A 26,412-nucleotide genomic window follows, 5' to 3' on the forward strand; every position below is an offset into this window, starting at 1 on the left:
CCCTCTTGACCCCCAAAGTATCTAAAATTGTCTCCACATTGACAAACTGCACTAAAATGCTTTTAAATGTCTTCATTAATGATAAAAAAAAAAAACAGAATATAATATACTTTTTGTACAAACCATTTTGATGCCTCAATGAGATGCTGCTGATAATACTTCTGTACTTTTACTGAAGTATCATTTTGAGTGTGTATTTAGCCTACGTGTATATGTATATGTGTATATGCGTATATACATTTTTTTCTTTTCCCTTTCTCTCAATTATGTGCATGTTTTGTGCATATGTAAACATGAATGTAAATGTATGTATGAGTTGTTTATATATATATATATATATATATATAAATGTAGTGTGCATATATTATATATATAATACTATTATTTAATGTTTACTCTGTATGTGTGCTGTGTGTCTGATATGTTGCTGCTGCAACGCCGTTATTTCCCATTTTTTTGGGATCAATAAAAATCGATCTATCTATCTATCTATATATATATATATATATATATATATATATGCACACTACATTTTTGTTTATGCATGCCCTGTTTTCTGTTTTGGTGAAAGATAAATTGTCAAGATGTTTAAAATATGAACTCCCAATAGTAAAGAAATGGGAGAGAGAGCTGAGCCCTGAGGGGAACGCAATCAATTGGGAGACAGTTTGGGACAACATTTCCCACTGTTCCAAGAACCCAAATCACCAGCAGATCCACTTCAACATATGCCATAGGACATATTGGACTCCTCAGAAGAGATATGTCTCTAAAGTCATTCCTACTCCCTATTGCACGTTCTGTCAACCTGAATAAACTGGAACTTTCCTGCACATGGGAGTGTGAACAGGTGCATGAGTTCTGGAATAAAACAACATCAATAATATCTGATGTGATAGGATGGCGAATCCCTACTGACCCAATTGTTAGTCTAAATTACACCTGCTTGGGAGACAGAGGAAAGTTTGGCTAGCCGGCTCAACCGCAACCAAGAAAATAATAGCTTTGTATAAAACAGTGGTTGGCGTATTTTCTAGACATAGTTATGCTTGAGCTCTCTACAGCAAGGATTAACAAAGCCAAATCATCAACTACAGACCTATGGAAAAATGCAGCAGCACAAGTATTAGACCTAATGACCTCAGCGCCTCAAGAACTAGAGGAGAGTGACTAGGCAAGGTGTGATTTCTGTTTGTTTGTTTTGTTTTCCTCGAGACCGCAGAGGGTGGGGGGTGGTTGAGGGTTTTTGTTCTTGTTCAGTTTGTGTTTCTCTGTTCTGTATGTATGCATATTAAAAAAAAACAATAAAAAATTGATCTAAAAAAAAAAGAAATGAACCGAGCTAACGATATGTATTGACACAATAAAGTATACAAATAAAAAAATAACATTTTGAGTTGAGGACTTTTACTTTTAATCAAGTATTTTTAGACTGTGGTGTTTCTACATTTACTTTACAAGTAAAGGATCTGAGTACTAAGTCCCTGAAGGTCTGGGTCCCTGGGACAGTTACCTGCTCAGTATAGCAGCTTTGACATACACAACGGATTTTAAAAGATGTTAAACCCAACCTCATTCTGTCAATAATGCTGTATAATCAGTACTATAATGTATGCAACCTCTGTACTTGTGACACTATCCAGTTTATTACAAACTGTAAAGACATACAGAGCGTGGAATGTGGCATGACCTACATTTAGACATTTTTCATTAACAGAAGAGACAAGAGAGATGTGCAAATAGTTTATTGGCGGATTGACAGTAGAGGGGATTTAATGTATACACTCTGTGACTGAGGAACGATTTGACAAGCATAGATATATTAAGAATTATTCTCTCTCTCGAGCATGAAAACATGAACAATCAACGAAAGAACGTGGTTAAAAAAAAATCCTCAACCACACGCACACGCACACAAAATAGACATTAAAAGACATCTGCACACACCACAAATGTCAAATCACCACATGTAAATTTCAGGAAAGTAATAATCATGTTTCATGAAGGCAATGTAATGAAATAAAATATACTTGGTTCCACTATGACAGTGAGGAATGTGTTGTTAGAGACATCTCAGTTTGGATTAGAGCTAAATGACAGTTGAATGAGGACACGTAAAGATGCAGGCAAGGGGTCGTTGAACCATGATGCAAAGCAGACATTTTCTACTGTGACTGTGCTAAGACCACGAGAACACGGTGCATCTCTAAAGCGTCTACCTGTCATGCAGGTGTCTCCTAAAAAGCAGTAGAAAACATCCGAGTCTGAACAGTGATCCGTTCGGACAGTTTTTGTATACATTCCACATGTCAACGTCTAAAATAACAGTACTCTGATACAGAAAAAAGATTGCATTGTTTAGGCAGATTTCACTACGATAATTGAGAAAAAAAAGTCTTAAAGATTTGTTGTTCTCACTACTTGCACTGCTGACCCTCAACGCCCACAATCTCCACCACCTACTGTAGCTGCAGTGGCTCCTCAGAACATTTCTATCTTTTATGACATTCAACAATATTACTACTTCATTGCTCTATTTGTGAGAAGAATCTAGCCAAGCCCTGGCAAAAGACAATAATGTTTCAGTGCCCAGGAAGCAGCTACAACAGCCATACAAACACTAAAAGATGAGCTGAAATACACTTTTGTCCTTTTCTAAACTACAACTCCCAGCTCCCTTTGACCAACACATGAGGCTCTATGGCCCCAGGTAAACAAGGCATGGCAAAGGTTAACCACTATTCATAAAAACTCACAAGTGTGTATATGGTTGAATTTGTTAAGATGCTAAATCAAAAAGGCAAAGGCAGGAGAAGCCATTCATTCCTTTCTCTCAAGTTCGAGAAATAAATGCTCCTCTTTCATTTTTCATTATTGTCTTATTAACGTTACTCTTGGTTCAAATAAACGATCCACCCTTTGGAACATCAATTAATTGCCCAAATCATGAACAGGTTTTCTCCTTTTTACATAATTCAAACAAAATCTAGACACTGGAAAGGGTGATATATATGCAGGTCATAATCTAAATATTCTCTTTACATTATGTTTAAAAGTCAAATCAATTCTTATAGTAGCCTTTTTTAACTCCACAGATTCCCCTTCTCTCAGTGCTTAGTGTTGACAGCTTTGTTCTGGCCGTCTTCGGCTATCTGCACCAGCTCGTTGACGGTGTGCAGAAGGCTGTAGCCGTGTTTCCTCAGCAGCCGCTGGTTCAGACGCTGGTCTCTGAAGCCCATCTCCAGCAGCATCGCCATCAGGGAAGGGTCCTGCCTGGTCGCTGGGTCGATGCCTCGCTGGAGGGGGAGCAACAGAGATGAGACTAACGATTATTCTCATTGTCGTTTGTTTGGTCTATAAAATGTTAGAAAATGGTGAAAAATGTCATTCAGTCTTTTCCATTTTAAAGCAACACCAAAGCACTTTTCCTCTTCGGTCCCCCTACAAGTTGGAAGCGGAGTTGTCCATTACCGTTCTCATTCGAACTACTCGATCTGGCAAACTTGCATAGTGCGGTTACAGCCGATAGAGGGCCGCAAAGTGAATGCAGAAGTGCCGTTCACCCTGTTACGAGTTGATGAACCACTGAAACATTTTAAAAGGTACAAAAGAATCTTTGGTGTTGCTTTAAATTTGGAATGTCTTGTTTTGTCCACAACTCAAAGCTATTCAGTTTACTATTGTAAGGTATTTTATTGTGTTACCTCTCAGTTGAAGGTTAAGAGGAAGTTACAGTAAACCATAAGAGCTTTTATTGTGACGGGAAAAACGGAAGTAGACAAAGTGCTGTATTGACTGGCCGTTGACTGTGTTGGGGGTGAATAAAGTGGTCTATATCCTTGACATTCCACTTCCGGGATTCCTCCGGTGCCACAGGAAATTCCGCCGGATGCGTGCATGTCCGTTTCCTTACGCTTTCTTTGTGTTGTATTTTTGGATTTCTGAGGACTATGGTTAACCGCTCCTCAAATCTCTGCAGGGTAAATCCAGACAGCTATCTATCCAATCTGAGTTTTTTCTCGCACGACTATTTGACAGCGGCTCCGTGCGGAGCTTAGCGCCGCCCCTGACAATTGTGATTGGTTTAAAGAAATGCCAATAAACCAGAGCACGTTTTTCTCCCATCCCAGAATGCTGCGTGGAGTAGCCAGAACCTCCTCCGCTCCGCAGCGTGTGGATGGTCTGGCAAAGCGTGACTAAATAAAGTGAGACATGCAGTGCCGTCTTGGTTCCGGCATTGGAAGCCTGTGTTTCTTTATTTTATAGTCAAACCTGAGTCTAGGCAATATAATAAACCCTCGGTTACATTGGTGGCAGCGGTGGGATATTTTCTCCATTGAGGCCAATCGTAAGTTTACTACATCGTTAGGCAGTCTGTCAAGTACAGTCAGTTAGCGTTAGCCACTGCTAACTCTGCGCTAGCTTAACTTTTTACAGTGTATAGCAGCACGAGTATTAGATTCCGCTCGCTGTGCCTCGGGCATTTTCACGTTCTAGTAAAAGTTAGAGAGGGTAGTAAGAGGAAAGAAGACGAAACGACACATTGTGGAAGTTTGAAGGAGACCCGCTGGACTGTCGGAGCGTCGCGGGGACAGGCCCTTCAACAACGTCAGGATTGAACTCCTGCCACACTTCAACTGAGACGTACCACAATGAAATACCTTACACTATCATAGAGGAGTGAAGAAACTACAAACTATTCACATTTAAAAAGTTGGAACCTGATATATTTTTTTTTTTTTCATGAATAAATGACTCAAACCGATTAATTGGTTATTAAAAAAAGTTGGTGATCAATTTAATAGTTGACAACTAATCGATTAATTGAATGATCCTTGCGGCTCTAAATCTTACCCACTTCTAGAAACGTAATCTTGTCACTATAACTGTAATATATTTGTTGCTATGCGTGATGTTTAGACAGGGTTTCTGTGTGATGTACCTGTATTGAGCAGTTTGGTCCAGTGAAGAGAGCTTTATAAGCAGACGCTGCCACAGAAAGGGCGCCCTTGACAAGTCCCTCTGTGATGCCTCCTTGGCCCCTTGTATAAAGACAGGGATGTGGTTATGCTGGGTTACATAACAGCATTGCAGAGAACAATGTGTTCCAGTTGGACTTGTTTTAAACAAAAAGGACACAGGTTAGAAACCCCAAAAAATGCAAGTTAAGAGGTGGATCACATTGCTTTATGTGATAATACAGACTCTTTGTTAGAAGTTATTAGATCAGGTTGTTATATAAGAAGATGATGACGACAGAGAAACGCAGTCAACACAAAAGAGTAACTAAAGCAAGAGTTTCCTTCATAAAACGGAAACAACTAGTTTTACACTGAATTGCACCTCGGCTGCAAAGCGTTGCTGGGTCTGGGGTTATATGTCTCAAAGGCACTGGATGCTGAGCCTGCTGATCTTGACAAACCAGATGATACTGCAGAAAAGGGAAACAAACACACACACACACACACACACACACAGACACACAGACACACACAGTATTAGAGGAGGAACGCAGCATTCTGCAGAATCAACTGATCCTAAAAGCTTGAGTGCGATCTCACTTCCTGTATCCCCACAAAGGGCAAAATGTGTTTCCTTTCTGTGAGGCAACACTGAAGTGGAACCTTCAAAGTACCATAAAAACAAGCTGTTATAGTATATTGATACTAGTGTGTGTGTGTGTGTGTGTGTGTGTGTGTGTGTGTGTGTGTGTGTGTGTGTGTGTTCTGAGCAAACAGATGCATGAATGGTAAACGTCTTATGTGCCATGAGTGCCTGTATGTACTATGATACTGTGATGTGCTTATGTCCAGTCATTCAAAAAGTAAAACTCACCATTTAGGTGGACCCTTGGTTGGTGTGGCTCATATGGGTCACAGGCTGGAGGACTGGGGTCCTCAGCCAGGTACAGTGCCTCAGACCTGAAACATATAGAAAATAATAGTAGTAGGAATTAAACCATAGACAAGCTGTAGCAGGGAGATACACATGTAAATGGACTGGGATCATTTCTAGGTACCCTTGTATTTTAATTATAAATGTGAATATTTAATGGATACAATCAACAGTGCAAAAACTGTTGGAAATTGCATGATATTTTGGATGATATTGTCTTTTTCCTACATTCTGTTCTTCACCTCCTGATACAAACAATAACCAATTCCAAGCTGTTCTCACTGCAAGAAGACCCTGATAATCTCTTGCAAAAAACATCAACTCTTATTCTTATACTGGGCTTCCACTTCCCAATGCTCACTCTGTCACTTTTTGGCCCACTTCACTATGTGCATTGATACCAGACAAGTTTAGCAGGAAACGGGACACATTTCTAAGCACGAGAACATAAAATCTATCAGACATACAGTTTGAATACACAAAATATATATACAAATATTAGGGCTGTCAATCGATTAAAATATTTAACCAATCGCATGATTGTCCATAGTTAACTCGCGATTAATTGCAAATAATTGGTACATTTTTATATCTGTTCTAAATGTACTTTAAAAGGTATGTTTTTCAAGCTTTTAACGCTCCAGAGGTATTTCAGACTCGACTACTCTGGTGGTAACTAAATTCACATCGACAGTACGTGCAAATTACTTGTGGAAGGGCTTTAAAAGAAACGCAACTTGCCATTCAAAAGACCCTTTTCTTTATCCATTTCTGCTCAAGGAGCTTCGTTTGTGCTAGCCATCCACAACGTTCCTGCTGCATCGCTTCCTGATTCCACACGTTAATCGCGCGTCAGAAAAATGAGTGGCATTGGAAGGAATTTGCTTGAATTAGTTATTAACGCATTCATTTTGACAGCCCGTTAAAAAAATATCCACAATATCACTGTTGAGATATTTGGAACGGTTTGTTTTAATGCGTGCTGCAGGTTTCTGAACTGCACGGGGACCATTTGACTGATCTGACCTGGGTGAGTAGAGCATCGGTGGAGGTAGCAGGGGGTCAGGCAGCACTGGTGGTGGCACTACTTCAGGGGTGAGCGTCACAGCGTCCAGGGTTTGAGAGGCACACAGCATCTGGTTCACACTGCTGTGGGTGGGAGGGACCGCCAGAGGCCACGTGTTCACAGATGAATCCTCCGCGTCGACTACCTCTGCTTCGTCCTGCCTCTCTCTCAGCGGTGCCACCTCGCCTGGCTCAGAGTTGGAGTCTTCCTCTTCCTCTCCCTCCTGCTGTGTGTCCGGGTCGGCTGAGGTCACATCATCATCATCATCATCATCATCATCATCATCATCATCAGCAGCAGCAGCATCAGGCTGCGACATGGCGGAGCTGTACATGGACTCGCCCAGAGGCCGGCTGGTGTCGAAGCAGTCCGGGAGCACAATGATGTAATCATCACAGGAGGAGACTGAGGAGGTCTGGCTGCTGACCTGAGACACAGGAGGACAAGATGGAGACATTTATGGACTTTGATCCATGAGAACGACTACGCTAACAACTTCTAACTAGGGCTGGGTATCGTTCAAATATTTATATTTTATTTTTAGATACCAATCCCAATACCATGACTTCAATACCGGCTCCTAGATTATACATTTTTTCCAATACCGATTTTATAAAACAAAAATAAATTACAGTATTACACATTACAGTACAAATCTTTTTATTTTTTATTTTACAGCTACGTCAGCCCTGTCTCTACGACGTGTGCCACGTTAGACAGCCAATCACAAACATTATTAGATCTTGGTAGAAGCATGCTGCATGCTTATTGGCTCACTGACGCTGATGACATTTACTCCTTAGCGACTGAAATTGGGTATTGAATGACAAGGCATTTTTTCGATACTTGATAATACAGAGGCAATTCGGTCGGTGCCTATTGTATTGAATTTGGTACCCAGCCCTAGTCTGGCGGTCACCAGACCAAGCTCAATCTTTTAAGATTGAACATTAGTCTGGGGAGTCTGCTCTGTGTTTTCTACTGCACATGAGGCGTGATCAACGGGCATAGTTCAAATGACTCTGTACACAATTGGATAGTCCTTCAACCAATCAGACCAACGATCCGGGAGACGTACAGCTGAGCTCCATTCTTTTGGCCACCAGAGTGTAAATTAGGCTGGTAAATTAGGCTTTTACCAAATCCGGTCGGTAGTAAGGCAAACACATCCTTCTTCTGTAGGAACTGTTCCAGGGCGAGTTTCTGTTCCGTTTTCAGAGAAAACTTGCCTTTGAAATCTTTTAAAACAGCAGCGACAGCGGCATCAACGGGTTGCTGCGCTTCGGTGGCCACCATGTTGAATGTAAACGAAAAGCGGCTTGCTGTCACTTCTCTATCGTCATCGTGTTAAACCCGCCAATAGCGCGCCAGGTGGATAAGCCAGTTTGTGATTGGTCCCCGCAGATTTGTAACGGAAGCAGGATAGAAAGATGTACAGGTTTCCAGCCTGAGCTGCAGGGCGAAATCAAATCGCCAGCAGGTCGGGCTGGGTTTACCCAGTCTAACCCAGCCCTACTCCTAACCTCATTATTCCAGAATGTACATTTACTGTTGTGGTTTTGTCCCTTTGAGAATCATCATTTATCATTTATGAGCCGCTTTGTCCTATAAAACAGAAGTGTTAGCACAAAAAGGTTAAAAACCTCACCTCCTCCCAGTCTTCTCCTTTGGTTCCACCCTCCTCTTTCTCGTCTTGACTGTCCCTCATGTTCTCCCTGTCATCCAGGACCATGACCTCTTCGTCCTCGTCATCATGATGTGAGCCGATATGCAGGTTTTCATTCGCTGGTTCCAGCAGAACTAAAAACACACACACACACACACACACACACACACACACACACACACACACACACACACAAATGAGCATCTAAAAATCGCAGGTGAGGCTCAACGTATAATTACCACAACAGTCATGACATGGAACTGAAAACACATTAGTTTTAAGTAGGGCTGGGTATCGTTAAAAAATTCCCCAATACTGGTACCCATACAAATACCATGACTTCGATACCGGTTCGATACCAATTTTAACATTACACATTTATTTTCTCGCTCCTACTACGTGAGCTCTGTCTCTGTGCGTAACGTTAAGTTTTTCCTGCGTGTCTCTACGACATGTAACGTTAGACAGCCAATCCAAAACATTACTATGCATGCTGACTGGCTCACTGACACTGATGAGATCTACTCCTTAGGTATTAAAATTGGGTAATGAATGACGAGGCATTTTTCGATACTCGATAGTTTAGAGGCGATTCGGTACCCAGCCCTAGCTTTAAGATAAGTTAAATCAAGCAGTCCTGTTATTGTTTTTTTTTTTATTTAAAGTGACTATATGTAACTTTTAAATGTTTCTGAAACTGTGTAGTGTTCCATCTGATGATTGTAAATGAGCTGTAACAGCAAACAGGACTAACTAGTGAAAAGATCGCTAGTTTTATATAGTTTTTATCGATGCCTCTGGCCGGGTCTGAATTTCCCCGCAAAGTCACAAAATGATTTACGGCAGGTAGTAGGCGCTACAGAGCACACATTCTGACGGGTCACACATTTTGGCTGAACACCGGAAAAGCCTGCGTTAGTGAGTATGCAGGTACAAGGTAGCAGGAGATGTCTTTATGTAGGCCTATTTGTATTTGAATTTTATTTTAGAAGTTATGTGCTGTAGTGACGGCTGATACTGGGCCAGGACCATCACAGGAAAGAAGGAAATGAAACGAAGAACAACTAAAAGCTAAAAAGGGAAAGCGAAAGACAGCGGGCGAAACCGAGTCACACTCGGTCGGGCTTTCAACAGATGGAGACAATTACGGGATTGTAAATGATTCAAAAACGTCTCCAAATTGGCCCTCAGGTATGCAATATGTGTATTTCATTCATAAAATAACTATGCAAAATATTCATTGCAACTATATGATCTCCCGGTAACGCTAACTCAGTAATACAGTAGGCAATACAGCACTGTAAAGAAAAGACCTTTACGACAGCAGTTGTGGTAAAAAACACTACCGCTTTTGTCCAAAGCGGCCGCTAGAATCAACACAAACTGAAAGTTACATATAGCCACTTTAAAGACGTGTCAATGTATTCAACAGAAAAAAATAAATGAGGGGAAAATTGAGATGGCGAATTGCAAACAGATATAATCCTGGGAGTCATCCTCTCACCTGGCCTTGTCTCCTCTTCCTGGGTGATCTGGTTGAGGCCGGTGTTGAGAGGCACAGCTGAACTCTCAAGTCTAATGGCGCAGATCTCCTCATTTCCCTCTTGCACTGTCTCCATCTTGTCAGCCTCTACAGCTCTCTCGAAGCAAAAGCTGGTGCCCCGGGAAACAACTGAAACTAAATGGAATAAAAAACAAAAACAAAGTCAGAGTCCCTCATTATACAGCAACTTTTAAACACAAAAATATACTGTATTTCTTAACATAGGTTTGTTTGATTTTGGTCACAGTATATAATAGTAGGGCTGCGACTAATTATTTTCATTATCCTGCAGATTATTATCTCGACCAACCGATTAAATCATTGATTCTCAAAGTGCAAGAACTTTAAATGTCTTTGTTTTGTCCAAAACCAAAAATATATTCACTTTAATATGATATACAACAGAGAAAAGCAGGAAGCCTTCATATTTGAGGGGTTGAAAACGGCATTTTCTTCCATTTTTAATTCATTGATTATCAAAATAGTTGGCATTACTTTTCCGTCGATAGACAAATCGATTAGTCAACTCTGGTACGCGGCTCTAACTAATAATGAGTGTGATTGTGGGAGGCACGGTGGCTCCTCACCCTGTGGTTTGTGGCTGCTGTGCTGGGACTCTGCGCAGGGGTCTGTGATCAGGGGCCTCCTCTAAGGTGAGGGAGCGGATGACCGTCTCGCAGAGGAACTGGGCTCCGCTGATCTCCTCCTCCCTGTCCTCATCCCGGGTCACAGGCTCCAGCAGCTCCGTCTGCTGCCTCAGTTTCCCTCCTAGGCATATATTAAAAGAATAATCCACTGACAGTGTTGGGCAAGTTAACCAGGAAGTGTAATATGATACTCCGATTCTCCAATGGTTCCGGTTTTGTTCCATCCTCCGGCATACCACACCGGGAGCGTCTTGGCTGCCCGACTTGCAGATTTTATTGTCTCTACTTTGTACTTTACAGAACAATCACGTGTTTATTAAGCTAGTGTCTACCTTCCACTCCAAGCACTCCTGTAATTAAACTCTCACACTTTTCTGGTGTTGTCCTTTAAAAAAAAATCTGTGATGTCGTATTATGTGGCCTCTGGTCGCGCACTCAAAACCCTGGCGCGCCAACGAGATCTACGTCATTTTGACGTCACATTGGCACGCGCCAGCTCGGCTACGGCGACTGTAAAACGGCCCTTATGCTAGCAGTGGCTAATGAAGCCTCGAGCCGCTAGCCTCAAAATACAAATCTGTTGGAGTTCCCAGTTCAAATTTAGCTCAACAGTTCAAAAAAACATCTCCAGTGAGAGTTACCTTTACATAAATGTGCTTAAAGAGGTTTCTGCTTAAATGATACGCAATATTTTTTGCCTCAGCTGATTTTTTTTTTTTTCTCACTTGAGTTGCATCTTCTTGTCAAGGAACAGCCAACATCACATTCATACTAAGCACACACTGTACTCTGGAGGTTTTAGGTTTAAACTTACCAAAAAGTTTTCGGACCCCTGTGACTTCTGCGTCTTCTTTCATCTGGGAAAAGATGGCCTTCTCCAACACTGGTGCATCATGGGGCAGAGGAGATATGCAGGGAGTCAAATCTACAAATTAGGTAGGAGAAACACAACACAGTTTAACCACTTAAGACTTGAAAACTAGAGAAATGTATTCAAGCCATTATGTTTCCTACAAAAGCCAAGGCAATTTTGGACGTTGCATAAGAAACTATTTCGGTTAAATCATTTTCTCCAGTGTTTAAAGCGTCATATATTACTTACCCACAGGAGTGTTGTTAGGAACCTTCTCCAACTCTTGCACAATATTTATATCCAGCAACTCAAATGACAGTAGATCCTGAAAAAAAAAAACAGAAGACATGCATGTATGAAGGATGTTCAGCTGATCACTGATCAATCTACAGTATGTTTGTGCTGTCACAGAACAAAGCAGGAGTATTGACTGAAACTACATGTTTCAGGTCGCTGAATGTCAGATCTTTCGGAGTGTGCACCTGTGCAGTGAGGAGGTCGACTGAGGGGAAGTAGTAGTCCTCGTGGTTCAGGTCTACAAACAAGCCAGGATTGCTGTCCCTGGCCCTAACCTCCTCCTTCTCCACTGGCCTCACCTCCTCCTTCTGAAGCACACAAGAATGGCATCATGAGTAACACTACAGGGTGCATACAAAGATGAGTTCCACCTTTTAAGAGTAAGACACAAGAACAGCATCCCTATGGATTTAAGGATTCCAGTATTATTATGGATGATCCGTTTTTTTTTTTAAATCCTCCACACCTGTTCACATGAACTGTTTCCTTTATTACCCAGGAACCACACCGACTGCAATACATTTTTTATACTGCCATATTCATGTTGAACTTTGAATTAGAGCTGGGCGATATGAAAAAACAAAATCAAATATCACGATATTTTTGACCAAATACCTCAATATCGATATTGCAGCGATATTGTAGGGTTGACAATTTGTGTTTGTGTTTTTTTGATAAATAATCATCATTAATGTGCATATAATAACTAAGTGGGTAAAGGCAAATAATAAAAAAAAAAAAGCTAGAACAGTCTGGTAGGGTCAAAAAATTAAATCACTTTTACTGTAGTTACACAAATACAAATTATGATATGTGTGGAACACTTCCACCCATCACATATCACAGATCATTTGTATTTGTGCTGGCATTTATGTCTAAAAATCGTAATATCGTGATATGACACAAGTGTTATCTGTCCCTGGTTTTAAAGCCTTTAAAACCAGGGACAGATAACACTTGTGTCATATCACGATATCCAAAATCTGAGACGATATCCAGTCTCACATCACGGTATTGATATAATATCGATATTTTGCCCAGCCCTACTTTGAATTTGACCTATTTTAGATCTAGGTATTTAATTTACTTTAAAAAATCTGGAAAAGGCATTTGTGGTGGAAGAAGTACTCAGATCCTTTAGGGTTCATTCAGACTAAATCAGGCGGTCTGGGGATTCGCCCCAGGGTTCTGCGACGGTGGGAGTGTCACTTAAAAGGCCCATTTGTGTGACGTCCTGTTGTGTTCTTTAATTTTTACTTCATATTTTCACAATTATTGTTTCCCGTCAGATTGTTTATAGATCTCGACATTCCCGACTGCATTTGAAGGCAGCTTCATTTCACAGCGAAAGAGAGAAAGACGGAGCAACTCTGCTTTGTTGTTGCAGGAAAAGTAAACTGTTACACCAACTCCTGGGCAGTTGTGCTTGTGTTTCGTTTTTTTACCCCCATAGTGTTTTAAAACTTTCTCGTGGCAGCGATAGAGGCAGAGATGTTTACTGCACGGGACTCCCACACCACCTCAAAACGGACTGACAAGTCTGATCGGCGGTTACATGATTGGCCACTGCAGGGTGACGTTGGGTTGTTTTTCTCCAAAAGTTACATGTGTCTTTTTGACACAACTTTTTTGCTGTAGGCCACTGTGCTTTCAGCTCCCTCCTGCAGCTCCCACCGCCGCAGCCTAAACGCACTACCCCCATTCAAAATGAATGGAAATACTTGCGTTTTCGTCAGACCGCCTGACGATTGCTGAAATATATGTGAACGCAGCCTTACTTAAATAAAAGTATCAATGCAACAAGTAAAAGTCCTGCATTCAAAATCTTACTTACAAAGAAGTATATAAGTATTATCAATACTAAAAGTACTGGCTATGCAGTATAATGTCCCATAATTAGATTGTTCGTATGTGTAAGCAGTGTTTTTACTGTTGTAACTGGTTGGGGTGGAGACAACTTTAAGATACAGTGAGGTTGTTTTGTCCAGTGGTTCCCAACCTAAGGGTCGGGTCCCTTAAAAGGCTCACCAGATAAATCTGAGGGGGTCATGACATGATTAATGGGAGAGGAGAGAAAGTTCAGTTTTCAGGTCTCTAATCTTTGCTTTTTTTGTGAAATATTGGATAATTTTACCTCTTTGGGCCTTAAAGAGTTGAAACAATCTGAGAAAATCCCTCTTTGGTAGAACGGCTGACAACTCATCTGAAACGTGACAAGGGGCCTAAGCAGACACTTTTTGTAAGTCCCATGCCAAGTGGTTTGGAACTTGTGGTTTAATCTCAACATTGTTCTATATTTTATATCTACATTTTCGTAATGCAAAAACTTACTCTGCAAAGTAACTAGTAATTACATCTGTCAAATAAATGTAGTGCAGAAAGAAAATATATTATTTCCCTTTTGAAATGTAGTGGAGTAAAAGTAACATAAAATGGATATACTCAAGTAAAGTACAGGTACATGAGTAAATCTACTTAGTTACTTTCCATCGCTGATCAAGTACCACAAATAATGCCATAATCTAGGTGTGCATGTCAACAGCTGATGTTCTCGCTGCAGCAGTACAGGGTGTCATTGGATATCAGACTTGCCAGTCGTTTGCTCTGATGCCCGAGTGTGTTGTGGCCGTCGTCGGGGTCGACCACGATGCTGCACCAGACACGCGGGCCAAACTGACACCCGCAGTGCGCCAGCCGCCAGTGGGAGGTGTACGTCCCCTCCATCACAGGAGCGACAAAGGCCACACTGACCACTCCCACTTGTCCGGGCAGCAGCAAGGGGACCGGCATCTCCCTCTTCTCTGATGCCAGGTCGAGGTTTCCCCACATGAACACTAGCTGGGTGCACGTACACACATACACAAAACACAAAATAGGAATACACATGCGAAAAAGCACAAAGACGAGAGCATGCAGCCAAAGTCACACGGCAGAAAAATAATATTTGCTCGAGTGAGGGAGGGACACACACACACACACACACACACACACACGCACACACACACACACACACTGACAAAGACTTAAAAACTTAAACCATAAAACAGATTTAACTGAATTAAAATAATAAACATCTCAGACAGAAAAGGCATTAGTAGTATTAGGCTGGGTAAGAAATCTTAGCTGGTGTTAGTGGATAAGAAGTAGGCAATGAGCTGAGTGGGGACTCAAAGTGGAAGTGAAGCAGGGGGACAAGAGAGAGTGGGGCTGTCCTCTCGGCGGGTGGGAGGGGTACCTTAGTCTCTGAGGTCCAGCTGATAGTGCCCGAGTTCCTCATCTTCCAGTATTTGATGAACTTGGTATCAGGCTCCAGACGGGTGCCGTCCGGCAGATTTTCGTCCAGAAACAAGGCAGCCATAGTAGGAACCAAGGACGTGTGCGAGACCCCGGGACTCCTAGTTTCAAGTGTACAGAGCATTGTTGAAAATAGCCCTGGTTTCTTATAATACCCATCTCTTTTGTTCTCTACGAAACAAAAAAAGCAGGACCCCAGATTTTTTTTTTGCAGCTCAAAAGCAATTTTTCTTAGAAAATCTATGAAGCAGCAGCAGCAGTTTTCACATTGAGGTAGTTCCAACATTTTCCACCACCCCAGAGCAGCCAGCGATACACTCATACAGACTAGATTACAAAGATGGCATATTTTGATTTCTTTTCTCGGAAAAAAAGACTTTATTGCATCCATGCTGGGTTTGAGGTACCCAGCACTGGCGGACGCCCTTCCGAGGTGGCGCTTACTCTGGACTGGAGGCCTGGGGATCAGGGGCCGGGGCAGGGATGGAACCTTGGGCTGGGGCTGGACCTGAGGCTGTTTCTGAGGCAGCAGGGGGGGGCAGGGCTGGGACCTGGGTGGAGGCGGAGGCCATGTTTGTCAGGTTGACTCTGCCTGAGGTAGACGGCCCACTCCACTGCAGCCCCCTCTTCTCCAGTCTCAGTTTCTTCTTGATTTCCTTCACTTCAGCTCTTAGCTGCCTCCTTTCAGCTTTGAGGCGCTGTCGCTCGGCCTTGCGCACTGTCCTGTCTCCTCGCCTTGGGAACCTGGTTTGAAATGTCATCAGGAACACCTATTTGTTGACTATCAAGAGTTTATTTTCCAAGAACAAAACACATACACACTCATAATGCATTCTTTTCAGTAATCTAGCTGCTAACACATTTTGCAGTCCTGCTTTGCATCTATTCATATTTATGTTTTCCTCCAATAAAGCAGAAGAAGTGATAGCAAAAAGGGCTAGCACTGTTGCAAGTAACAATGTCTTATTGTTTCAAGAAGTGGGAAGATTGATCCTCGCTCTTGGGGGTTTACCTCAACTCTCCCGACATTCCATGTTCAGGGATGGAGAGAGGGGTCTTGGTTCTCACGAGGTTGTGGCTGGGGTCATGGCTATGTCTGCACATCTCACACAGGATGCAGGACGGGCACACACTGCCAGGGAACAAGCCAACAAAAACATCAATATCAGTGAAAGACACAAAGGTCTAAAGTGCCGTCTCTCCAGGAACTGTACGCCTCCAGGACGCTGAGGTGGGCAGGAAAGATTGTAGCTCACGATCACTTTCACCCCGGACACAAACTGTTTGAGCCCCTCCCCTTCTGGCACGAGGCTGTGGTCCATCAGGACCAAAACATCATGCCACAAAAACAGTTTCTTCCCCTCAGTGGGGCCCCGGAACCCCACTGACTGACACCTTAATCCTATATCCTGTTCCCTGCACATTCTATATATCCTAAACTTCTGCACAACCCTCTACATTTTTGGACATTCTGCACTAACCCAATTAATGCTAACTAGTTGTTTGTTTGTTTGTTTGTTTGTTTGTTTGTATGTATGTATGTATTAATTTGTTTCTGTATTTATTGTTGGTTTATATTATTGTTTTTATGTATGCACCTTCAACCAAGACAAATTCCTAGTAAGTGGTACTTACCTGGCATGTGACATGTTTAAAGCATCACCGCCGTCACTTACTGATTCATCAGGAGAAACATTTTCAGAATTTGAAAAACGTGTGCCATGCTAAATCAAATTCTGCATCTTACATAAGCCACTTAGTTACCCATTTCCCTCACAATACTTGATATTATATTAAAGTGTTTCCCATGCCTACCTGCACTTGTAGGCCCCTTCAGAGGTGAGTTTGTTGCAGCTGCTGCAGTTCGGGGTGTAGCCAAGGGATCCAGTTGAGGTGGAGGGGCCTGGCCTGGGCCCTATGGGGCCGCCACTAGCTCCACTGGCCTCAAGGGGCCCATCAGATGATTTGTGGGTACAACACTGGCCAGAAAAGTCATTGCACATCCTTTCCACCACCTCTTTCACCACCTCATCTTTAAACTATGAAAACAAGAGTTTGATTTATGTAAGTAGAAGCTAAACATGACCTTTTGCTCAGAGACAACAATATTAATAATGCATCTTAAACATAACAAGTCAAAAATCATTATTTTACCTTCTCCATGTACGATCTAAACCACATGGGAGGGGGGTCATCTTCTGGCTTGTTCCCCTTGTTTTCCTTTACTGTGACCTGTAACAAAATACATCAGGTTGTCACATATGCTAAGTTCAATGATCTTACATATTTGAGTTGAGCTTGATTTTAATATTTAGACACAAACTGACTGTTTCACTCCCACAAATCCTGTAAGATTTCAATCATTGCTAGATAAACACATATGGAAGACTGGTATCTGACCTAAAGATAAGTTGATTTGAGGCAACAACCACATCCAAATTACATCAGAAACTACAACACAAGAGCCGATAAACAGTTGCTGACACTTGTGCCAAGTAGAATGTAGATTTACGGTGGCTCATTAATGCCAAAAACACTGTAAACACTGAACATGTGAGAGTGTATAAGAAGAAGAAAGTGGAGGAAGAGGAGAATCCATTTGGTTCCTTACAGCGTCTCGCTCTGGGGTGACCTGTGTGCCTTTATCCACCGTTTTGACCCTTGATGGATAAGGAGGAGCAGGCCGGAGGTCTCCTTTCAGCTCCTTCACCTCCGTCTTCAGTGGGCCTCCACAGGCCTGCCCTTTCATCTTGTACACGTTCATGTGCAACTGGTTCCCCTGCTTCTCGGCACTCTGTTTGGGGAATACAAACAAACACATACAAAACTGACACAAAACAATGTAAGATAATACTATTGCTTTCCTCTGTGCATTCTGTTCAACTGTAACAATGTGAATGCTGCCACACTTGAACAATTACATATTTGTAAGTACAGTCACAGAGTACATATTGTATGTATGAGGTCATATTTTCTTGTGTGCGTAGAAAGTATTTTCTTTTCTATCTTCATTCATTGACTGAGTTCTACTGCCACTACAATGTCCACTAAAGTTTCTCATATCCTGCATCCTCTCTGCACTTCTGTAATGACATGGACGTGTTAATGTAATTAACTTGTTGACTGTTATGTGCTGTTAAATGTAATCCTGTCTTCACTATTCGAAAGAATTCCAGCAGCGTCCCAGTACCTTGATTGCTTCTTCATATTCATCTGAAATAAAAAAAAATCAACAGTAAGTTGCATAGTAACTAATTACTTGCAATATGCCCATATGATATGTAGAATAAAAAGTATTCCACTTTTTTTTGTATTGTTTATTCTATTGCATATATTTTTACTCCTATCCATCCATCAATCTATCCATTTTTTTTTATTTAAAATGTTCTATTTCAAATACATACATTAAGATACATACATTAAGATAAACAAATAAAAAAGTATTTTTCTCACCTTGACTGTTTATGCAAATCTGAAATAAAAGTGAGGTCAGAATGAGTCAATGTACTTACACCCAACCAAAACATCATTATATTATTTTTGCAATGAATGTAAAAAGCAGAGGTGGTAGAAGAAGTTAGTGCATAAACTAAAGGTTATGAACTTCTTTTTAAAATACAAAAATGTTAAATTATCTGGTTATCCTATCGGTATCGGTATTATCCATATCGTTCATCCCTACAAATAAATGTAGTGGAGTAAAAGTACTATATTGGCTTCCAAAATGTAGATGTATAAAGTAGCATAAAATAGAAATACTCAATCAAAGTACAAGTACTTCTAAATCGTACTTAAGTACAGTACTTAGTAGAGTAAATGTACTAAAAACGCACACACATTTACAAACACTCCCTTACCTCTTCATTATCCTCATCGAAGTATTTGACTTGAAAGTGGTTGATCCCAAAAGACGCTTTGATCTGAAATATAATTTCAAAAAGTTGACTATCAAATTCACAGCAAACATTATGTTCTTAAATAAAAATAAAAACTCCCTTCCGTGTTTTGAGAAAGATCAGTAATGGCACGTTGAAAATTAGCTCTACAGTACAGCTAGCTACAGTACAAACGCATTATAGGAAATCCTTGCGTATTTATTGAAGCTATCTTAAAAAAATGAGCACTTATGTACATTTTGTCGCAACAGTATCGACTGTCCTTCAGGTGGTCTATTGTTTACGTGTCTAGGCCATGTCTGGGCCTTTGCTTTTCACCAAACTGCGCCAGCGTTTAGCCAACACACTCAGCTAGCAGCTTACCCAGGCTTCAACGGACTCCCACTCCAGTTTGTCCAAATCCTGAGCCAGAAATCTCTTCACATTTCCCCGGAAATTGACTTTAATCGTAACAGGCAGCCCCATGTCAGCCGTTTATGAGCATATAATGGCTATCATTTGCGGTGACACCGGCCTATTTGATCCCTGTTGCCCTCGACTGTCTTTTCTTGTTTACATCGTCAGCTGCGTCTAGAAAAATACGGTGACGTTTTCGCGCAGGCGCAGTTGAAACCTTTTTTTTCTTCTTCAAATAAACAACGATCCTTTACTTATGTTTTTAACCAGATACATAAGAAAACACACATGAAAGCAAAAAAGAAGAAAAACATAAATTAAACAAAATAAAGTCACACAAAACATGACATGGGTCAGCAAAGAATAAATAGAAAATAAATGAAGTGAATAGGGAGCACAATCTTACAGTTTTAAGAGCTTAATAGTTTTATGCCGAAGTTATTTCCTTAATATATAATGTTAGCACCATTTCTTGAACACATTAAAGTGAGGTCTTACTTCAAATTGACTTTAATGAATGTAAAGCTTTGCAAAGAATATTATGAGATTAATAAGAAAATGTTCTTTCTCATATATAGCAAAAAAAAACAACAACAAAGAACACATTTTTCCAGTAAAAGTTCAAAATGACAGGTAATATTATCCAAGATAAATCTACAAATATCTCAGGTCAAAACCTTTTTTTTCTTCTCCTCCTGTCCATGGATGTCGCGTGTCAACGACGTCATCTTTGAGCTCACAAAGTGTGGCTAGGTAATAAGCCACACACACACACATTTACAGGTGAATTTAATGCTGTTGGGACAATCGCTCTTCGCCTATTTGATCACATAAGATGTCTTCACTCCTCAAGGTGGACAATGAAATTAAAACCAAGGTAAGGTTGTGTGTTTTGGAAACCCCAGGTGAGGTTATACGACGTGTTGTTGCCATTTGCTTGCTAGCATGTTAGCCACGTTTTTGTAGCATGATGTGAGAGCCATGATAAGGGCCAGGCTAATATAGCGGCTAGCTTACACCGGCTTGTTTCCCGCCTGTTACAACACACCTGCCAAACCTCCCAAAAGGTGCTGTGTCACAGTGACGTTAAGCTTCACGTAGGTGTGAAGGGAAGTTAACGTTGCAGCGCTGTTAGGATCAATACAAGTTACTATTGGAAGAGCACATGCACAAAAAAGGCCTTAGCTACCAAGTTAGCCAATTCATCAAGCTACCGTTGTCATACCTGAGACATGTCATGACGTTATAGCTTTTAACATTTATACTGACACACTAGCTACATTTATAGAGTCCACGGTGGTAGCTTAATAACAGTGGTGGTATTCAGATAATTTACTTCAGGGAAAGTACTGATACAACAATACTCCACTACAAGTAAAAGTCCTGCATTCAAAACCTTACTTAAGTTAAAGTATGTATCAGCAAAATTTACTTTAAGTATTCATTGTGCAGTACAATGTTCCCTCCGTGTTTTCCTATTACATATGAAGTTTACTTGCTGCATTAATGTGTATTTTGTATTTTCATACTGTAGATGTTTAAGGTTGTGCTAATTTTAACTCCCATATACTGTTGGGTAGTTTAATCTACAGCAATGCATCGTATTCTACAAGATCATCATATGTTTGTAGCGTAGCCGTCCTGTGAGAACCACGTATCTCTAAAAAGTCAATTTTTTATGGTGTCAGAAAAACAGCTCTGTGATTATGCATTTTCCAACTTATCCAAGAGGCATTTTAAATACTTTATTTAGCTTATAAGGGAGGATAATTTCATCAACACAAAGGAATCCTTCAGTTTATCACAAACTGGACAGGATGAGGATGGAAAACTGTCATCTGAAAAGTGACTAAGCTGTCAGACAAATGTAGTGGTAAAAAAGTAAAATATTTCCCTCTGAGATGTAGTGGAGTGGAAGTACAAAGTAAAGTACAAGTACCTCGAATTTGTACTTAGGTACAGTACTTGAGTAAATGTCCTTAGTTACTTTCCACCACTGCTAAATAAACCCACTTCAAGTCTAATTAAACGTATGTCTGCAACCTCGTTTAGCCAGGCTAAATAAGTGGATTTACATATGGACTGTTGCAGTCGGTCTGATATTTGGACTCTTGTCTTATGTGTTTGCAGGTTGATGCTTTCAGGGAACGTATCACTTCAGAGGTAAGTATCATGTAGCAAACACAGCTATCAAAACTTTTTTTGATTTCCAAGCAACTAAAAGGTAGCTGCTTTTTTTTTTTTTTTCAGGCAGAGGATCTAGTTGCAAATTTTTTCCCAAAGAAGTTGCTGGAACTTGATCACTTCTTAAAGGTATGTTACATGTTCATTTAACTAAACACACACTGCATCGTCTAAGATCTGTGTACATCTTGGTTAGGAGTGTGCAATATATAGATTCTCACGGTATATGTAGTTTTATACACTATGTATCACGATAAAGTAAACTTTATGAGAAATCAGTTGATAAACTGTTAATGGATAGAGGTATTTCTCGTCCATTTTGGGTTAAAAGTTGTTTCATGGACGAGAAGTGTTTAGTACGTCTGCAATATCGTGAAAACTGGGAAAATTCCAGCTGCTTGAAAAGATCATGTTAATGTTGTGAATTTTGTGGTGAGAGTGTTTTGCCTAGTGATGGCGAGAAACCTTATGGAGCATTGAAGCTTTCCAGCAAAGTGGTTCGCAATTTCACGAGGCTTCATTAGCTCACAATACCACCTGTTGCACCTTGAAAACGATAGGCTTGGCTGGGATAAGCGTAATGTGTGCAAAGTGTCTGTAAAGCGCTCAAAAGTGCAAGGCGGAGACTAAACAAACTTCTGGTCCGCCACTTAATATGTTTGTGTGGGAACTTGGAATTGAAGTATGTGCCGCAAGCAAAACAAGTCTAATAATTTCTGTTAATTGTGATTGCATTCGGTGTACATTAGCACCGTTGCACCCCTATCTCACGGTATACTTTTCGTTATATCACCCAACCCCTAATCTTGTCCAGTCACAGAGCATCATTTGGCAAGGAAAAATAGTACAGCTAGTGTCATTGTTGTTTTTCAGGATCCAATCATAAACATCGCTGACCTGAAGGAGATACACTCGGAGATAAACCTGACGGTGCCCGACCCCATTTTGCTCTCAAACCTGCATGACGGACTAGAAGCGGTGAGGCTCCTCGATGCTTATAATAACTTGTGGTTATAACGTTGTGCCTCCGTAGATTCAGGTAGGCTTGGCAGCTGCATGATAAGGGAATGTGTTGTTTCAGGACGGTCTCCTTTTGGAGGTCGGTGGGCCTGCCACACTTTTGCATACTTTGCAGAGAGAGAGAGGGATGGGCTGAACTAGCCTTTAGCATCTGTGTTTTAGGCGCCTGCAATATCTTTGTTTACCTTGCAGGTTCAGCTAAACTTAACACCTCCAGCATGAGTTTAAATACATCTTCAGGAAGACGGGAACCTCAGAGAGTTGGGACGGCACGACACGATAACACATCGTGGTTAAACTGTACTGCCTGCCTAAATTCTTTCCTCAATTGAGTGTTCATTAAATGCTTCTGTGTAATTCATCAAGGTGTCTCCAATCTTCTTCACGTATGTAAAACTTAGTTGTGCTGCTCCTGAGTTTTTCCTTGACATAACTACTGTGTGTGTGCAGAGCAGAGGTGAGAGTGTAGCCTGATCCTGTGATTATCTGTTTCACAGCAAAATGCCAAAAAGCGAAAGCTCGAGGATGGAGATGATGAGGCCATGGGTGAGTATAAGACTATTAAGTAGGTCATATAGACTTAAAGTGAAACTTTTTTTTGGGTTAGGCCTCCTGCACACTGGCTGCGTGGCGTTTCTATTGCGTGTCGACTGTGTGGCGTTTTCTGTCTTTGCACACCAGAAATGTGTTTGACGCAGCGCTGCTGCTGCTAGCCTTGTCTGTACACATGTATGTTTCCCATTGATAAAATGAAATGTTAAACATACTATATCTATCTATCTATCTATCACTGATTTGATAACAGCAAAGACAAATAGGCTACAGGATATTTCGTTCTGTATTGCAATATTTGAAAATCGATTATCATTCTTTTTCTAAATTACATTTATATCTGCATTTATGTTAAAACCTAGAGACTTTCAAACATCAAAATGTCATTTATTAAATGTATTTGTGTCAAAATGACATATAAACATCTTTTCGTATTCTATGTTGACTGGAAACGCTTCCAACACGCTTGCGTGTCGTGTGAAAAATAGGCGCCGGTTCTATTTCTAGCATGCACGCGTTTTTGGCGCGGCTCGAGCTGCGCCTGAGACGTGTGTGTCACGCAGGCAGTGTGCAGGCTCTAACCTGTTAACATGGGAGCCGAAATAAAAACGGACACGCCACGTATCTGACACTCACGCCACGCAGCCAGTGTGCAGGAGGCCTTAGATGGACACAATTTCACGCTCAAAAATATTGATTTAAATCTTATTCTGCTGTGAATTACAGCCTCCTTATGTTTGGATATGAGTGGTCACATGACTGTGCATTAGCTCACATTAGAGGAGCAACTTTTGTTTTTCTTGCAAGACAAACGTGCAACTAAAATGCATTATACAGTCTTTTTCTTACACATGGTTATACACTGTAGACCAATCATTCCTGGGCCGTTTTATATATGTTTGAAGCTCAAGTTATGTTCCCCTCCTTTCTCTCGTTCCTGTGTCACCCAGTGACTGGCACCAAGGTCTTTGTCATGCCTGGTGGGATGATGAAGAGCAACGGAAGCCTTGTTGATCTTATTGAAAAGGTCAAACCAGAGATCAGGACACTTATAGAGAAATGTAACACAGTAAGTAATAGCTCTAATGTCTTCAATCAAGGACCCTACTCCTGCATCAGAAGTTTCTCTCAGTGAAGTTATATTACTTTTGGGATTGGCAACTGTAACCCTACCTGAGCTGTTAAGCAGGAAATATGAAATAAATAAGTGTCGGACTAATGAAGATTTGTTGTTAAAAGGGAGGGAAAACAATCTGAGTTGTCTGGCCTGTCATAATTCGAAACTTACTCTGCAGCATGCGATATCCTCTGAGACTTCTCACGGGGAAAGAGACGTGCTTACATGTTGTTTAACAACGTATTCTAGCTTCGAGGTATAACGCTCCAACATGTAAATGCATGTAGGGCACTGATGTAAGAAACCTTCTGCTGAGCAATCCTTCTCGAACAGTTACTGCAATTGATGTGACTTCTGTACATCTTTGCTTCACTGATAGCATCCAGATGTGGCATTCTCCTTTTTTCTTAGCAGTTTTCTTTTCCTCTGCAGGTCAAAATGTGGGTTCAGCTGCTTATCCCCAGGATAGAGGATGGCAACAACTTTGGAGTGTCAATCCAGGAGGAGACGGTAGCTGAACTCAGAACAGTTGAAGGAGAGGCAGCATCTTACCTCGACCAGATATCACGGTTTGTAGAAGTCCTAACCATCTTGTATGAGGCATCAACGTTGTGCCACGTCAGATTGCTTAGCTGCTACGTATTTTTCCTGTTTGTTTACTTATTTGTAAATTATTATTATTATTATTATTATTATTATTATTATTAATGAGATTGTTTCTGCATTGTTCAGCAAGTTTACCCATCTTCTTTACTTTTAGATACTACATCACAAGGGCAAAGCTGGTTTCTAAAATAGCAAAATATCCACATGTGGTAAGTGAATGTTATTTGAGAAGAATCACAAAGTAGACAGCATACAGTGGATCTAAAAGGGAAAGTCGAGCACAACATTTTCTTAATCTGTTTTCATTATCATTATTGATTAGTGAATGAGTCCGTATGATGCTTTTGGGCTTAAGTTGACAATGACTACGTTTTACATAGACATATTTTAGTTTTAGCCCTAATTCCGAAAAAGACGATATTCCCAGTAAGCTGTTTACATGGCTATTGAAAGTGAATATTCCACTAATATTCCCCTTAACATGTAGTCGGTCAAAACAGGATTTTTTCAAAGTTTACCAGCGGTGGCAGACTTGTTGGACCGTGCAAACACAGCGTCCCTCTTTCATTCCTTCCGAATGCGCTGTATACATGTCCAAAGAAAGCCTCTAAAACCTGAATAATACTGGAATATCCCACATGTCTTAATCGGAAAATGCTATATTCTGAAAAAAGGCCTTCTTCAGAATATCCAACCGGGATATGCTGTTTACATGACCCGTATCAAATTCGGACTATTGTCATATTCGGAATAGTAGTGGAACATTGGTGTGCATGTAAACGTACTGATTGAATGTATTTTTATTAGGAGGACTATCGGCGCACAGTAACCGAGATTGATGAGAAGGAATACATCAGTCTGAAGATCATAGTTTCTGAGCTCCGAAATCAATACGTAAGTTACCTTCATATTTCTCAGATCACAATCCATTAAGGTTTATTTTAGTTAATGGAAGTATTTTCCACGTGATTATAATGTCTTTTGTCTTTTCTTTTTCCTGTGAAGGTAACGTTACACGACATGATCCTGAAGAACATTGAGAAGATCAAGAGGCCTCGGAGCAGTAATACTGACGCATTGTACTGATGTTCATCCAGCCATCTCAGCCTCCACCCCCCCCCCCGCCCCCACCCCCGCCCCCCCCCCCGTCAACTCCCTGCCATGCCTGTTGAGCTATAGTAGCCCGGCCCTGGGCCACAGGACTTCCAGTACAATCAACACAGTACAAAAACAATAGATAGACACAGCACACACATTTTTATTTTAAATGTAAAAATATGTTTCTGGATTTAACCCCTATGAGGGGAAAATGGGGAGAAAGCTCATAGACAACACAAACCGCTATGTATTTTTTAATTTTAATTAAACATTTCGTCCTCA

General features: G+C 41.0%; 2 protein-coding genes across 2 annotated transcripts; one reads left to right on the forward strand and one right to left on the reverse strand.

Moving 5' to 3' along the window:
• Positions 1 to 3,079: 3,079 nt before the first annotated feature.
• On the reverse strand, positions 3,080 to 19,736 carry nbr1a (NBR1 autophagy cargo receptor a). The gene is given in 23 exon segments (XM_078278711.1): positions 3,080 to 3,296; positions 4,943 to 5,042; positions 5,344 to 5,431; positions 5,836 to 5,921; positions 6,922 to 7,388; positions 8,610 to 8,761; positions 10,132 to 10,299; positions 10,758 to 10,785; positions 10,787 to 10,938; positions 11,632 to 11,742; positions 11,920 to 11,995; positions 12,153 to 12,275; positions 14,560 to 14,805; positions 15,203 to 15,362; positions 15,706 to 16,005; positions 16,274 to 16,393; positions 17,077 to 17,300; positions 17,416 to 17,493; positions 17,873 to 18,055; positions 18,452 to 18,474; positions 18,715 to 18,733; positions 19,119 to 19,181; positions 19,521 to 19,736. Coding segments are annotated over 23 exon segments (3,258 nt in total). The 5' UTR covers positions 19,623 to 19,736; the 3' UTR covers positions 3,080 to 3,107.
• Positions 19,737 to 20,273: 537 nt separating this feature from the next.
• psme3 (proteasome activator subunit 3) lies at positions 20,274 to 26,412 on the forward strand. The gene is made up of 10 exons (XM_078279719.1): positions 20,274 to 20,430; positions 21,684 to 21,716; positions 21,804 to 21,866; positions 22,611 to 22,715; positions 23,255 to 23,303; positions 24,260 to 24,378; positions 24,859 to 24,995; positions 25,187 to 25,241; positions 25,840 to 25,926; positions 26,038 to 26,412. Exons 1-10 carry the CDS (start codon positions 20,389 to 20,391, stop codon positions 26,116 to 26,118), a joined length of 771 nt encoding a protein of 256 aa, XP_078135845.1. The 5' UTR covers positions 20,274 to 20,388; the 3' UTR covers positions 26,119 to 26,412.

Source organism: Sander vitreus, chromosome 21 (assembly GCF_031162955.1).
Source record: "Sander vitreus isolate 19-12246 chromosome 21, sanVit1, whole genome shotgun sequence".
In the NCBI taxonomy this organism is placed as follows: Eukaryota; Metazoa; Chordata; class Actinopteri; order Perciformes; family Percidae; genus Sander; species Sander vitreus.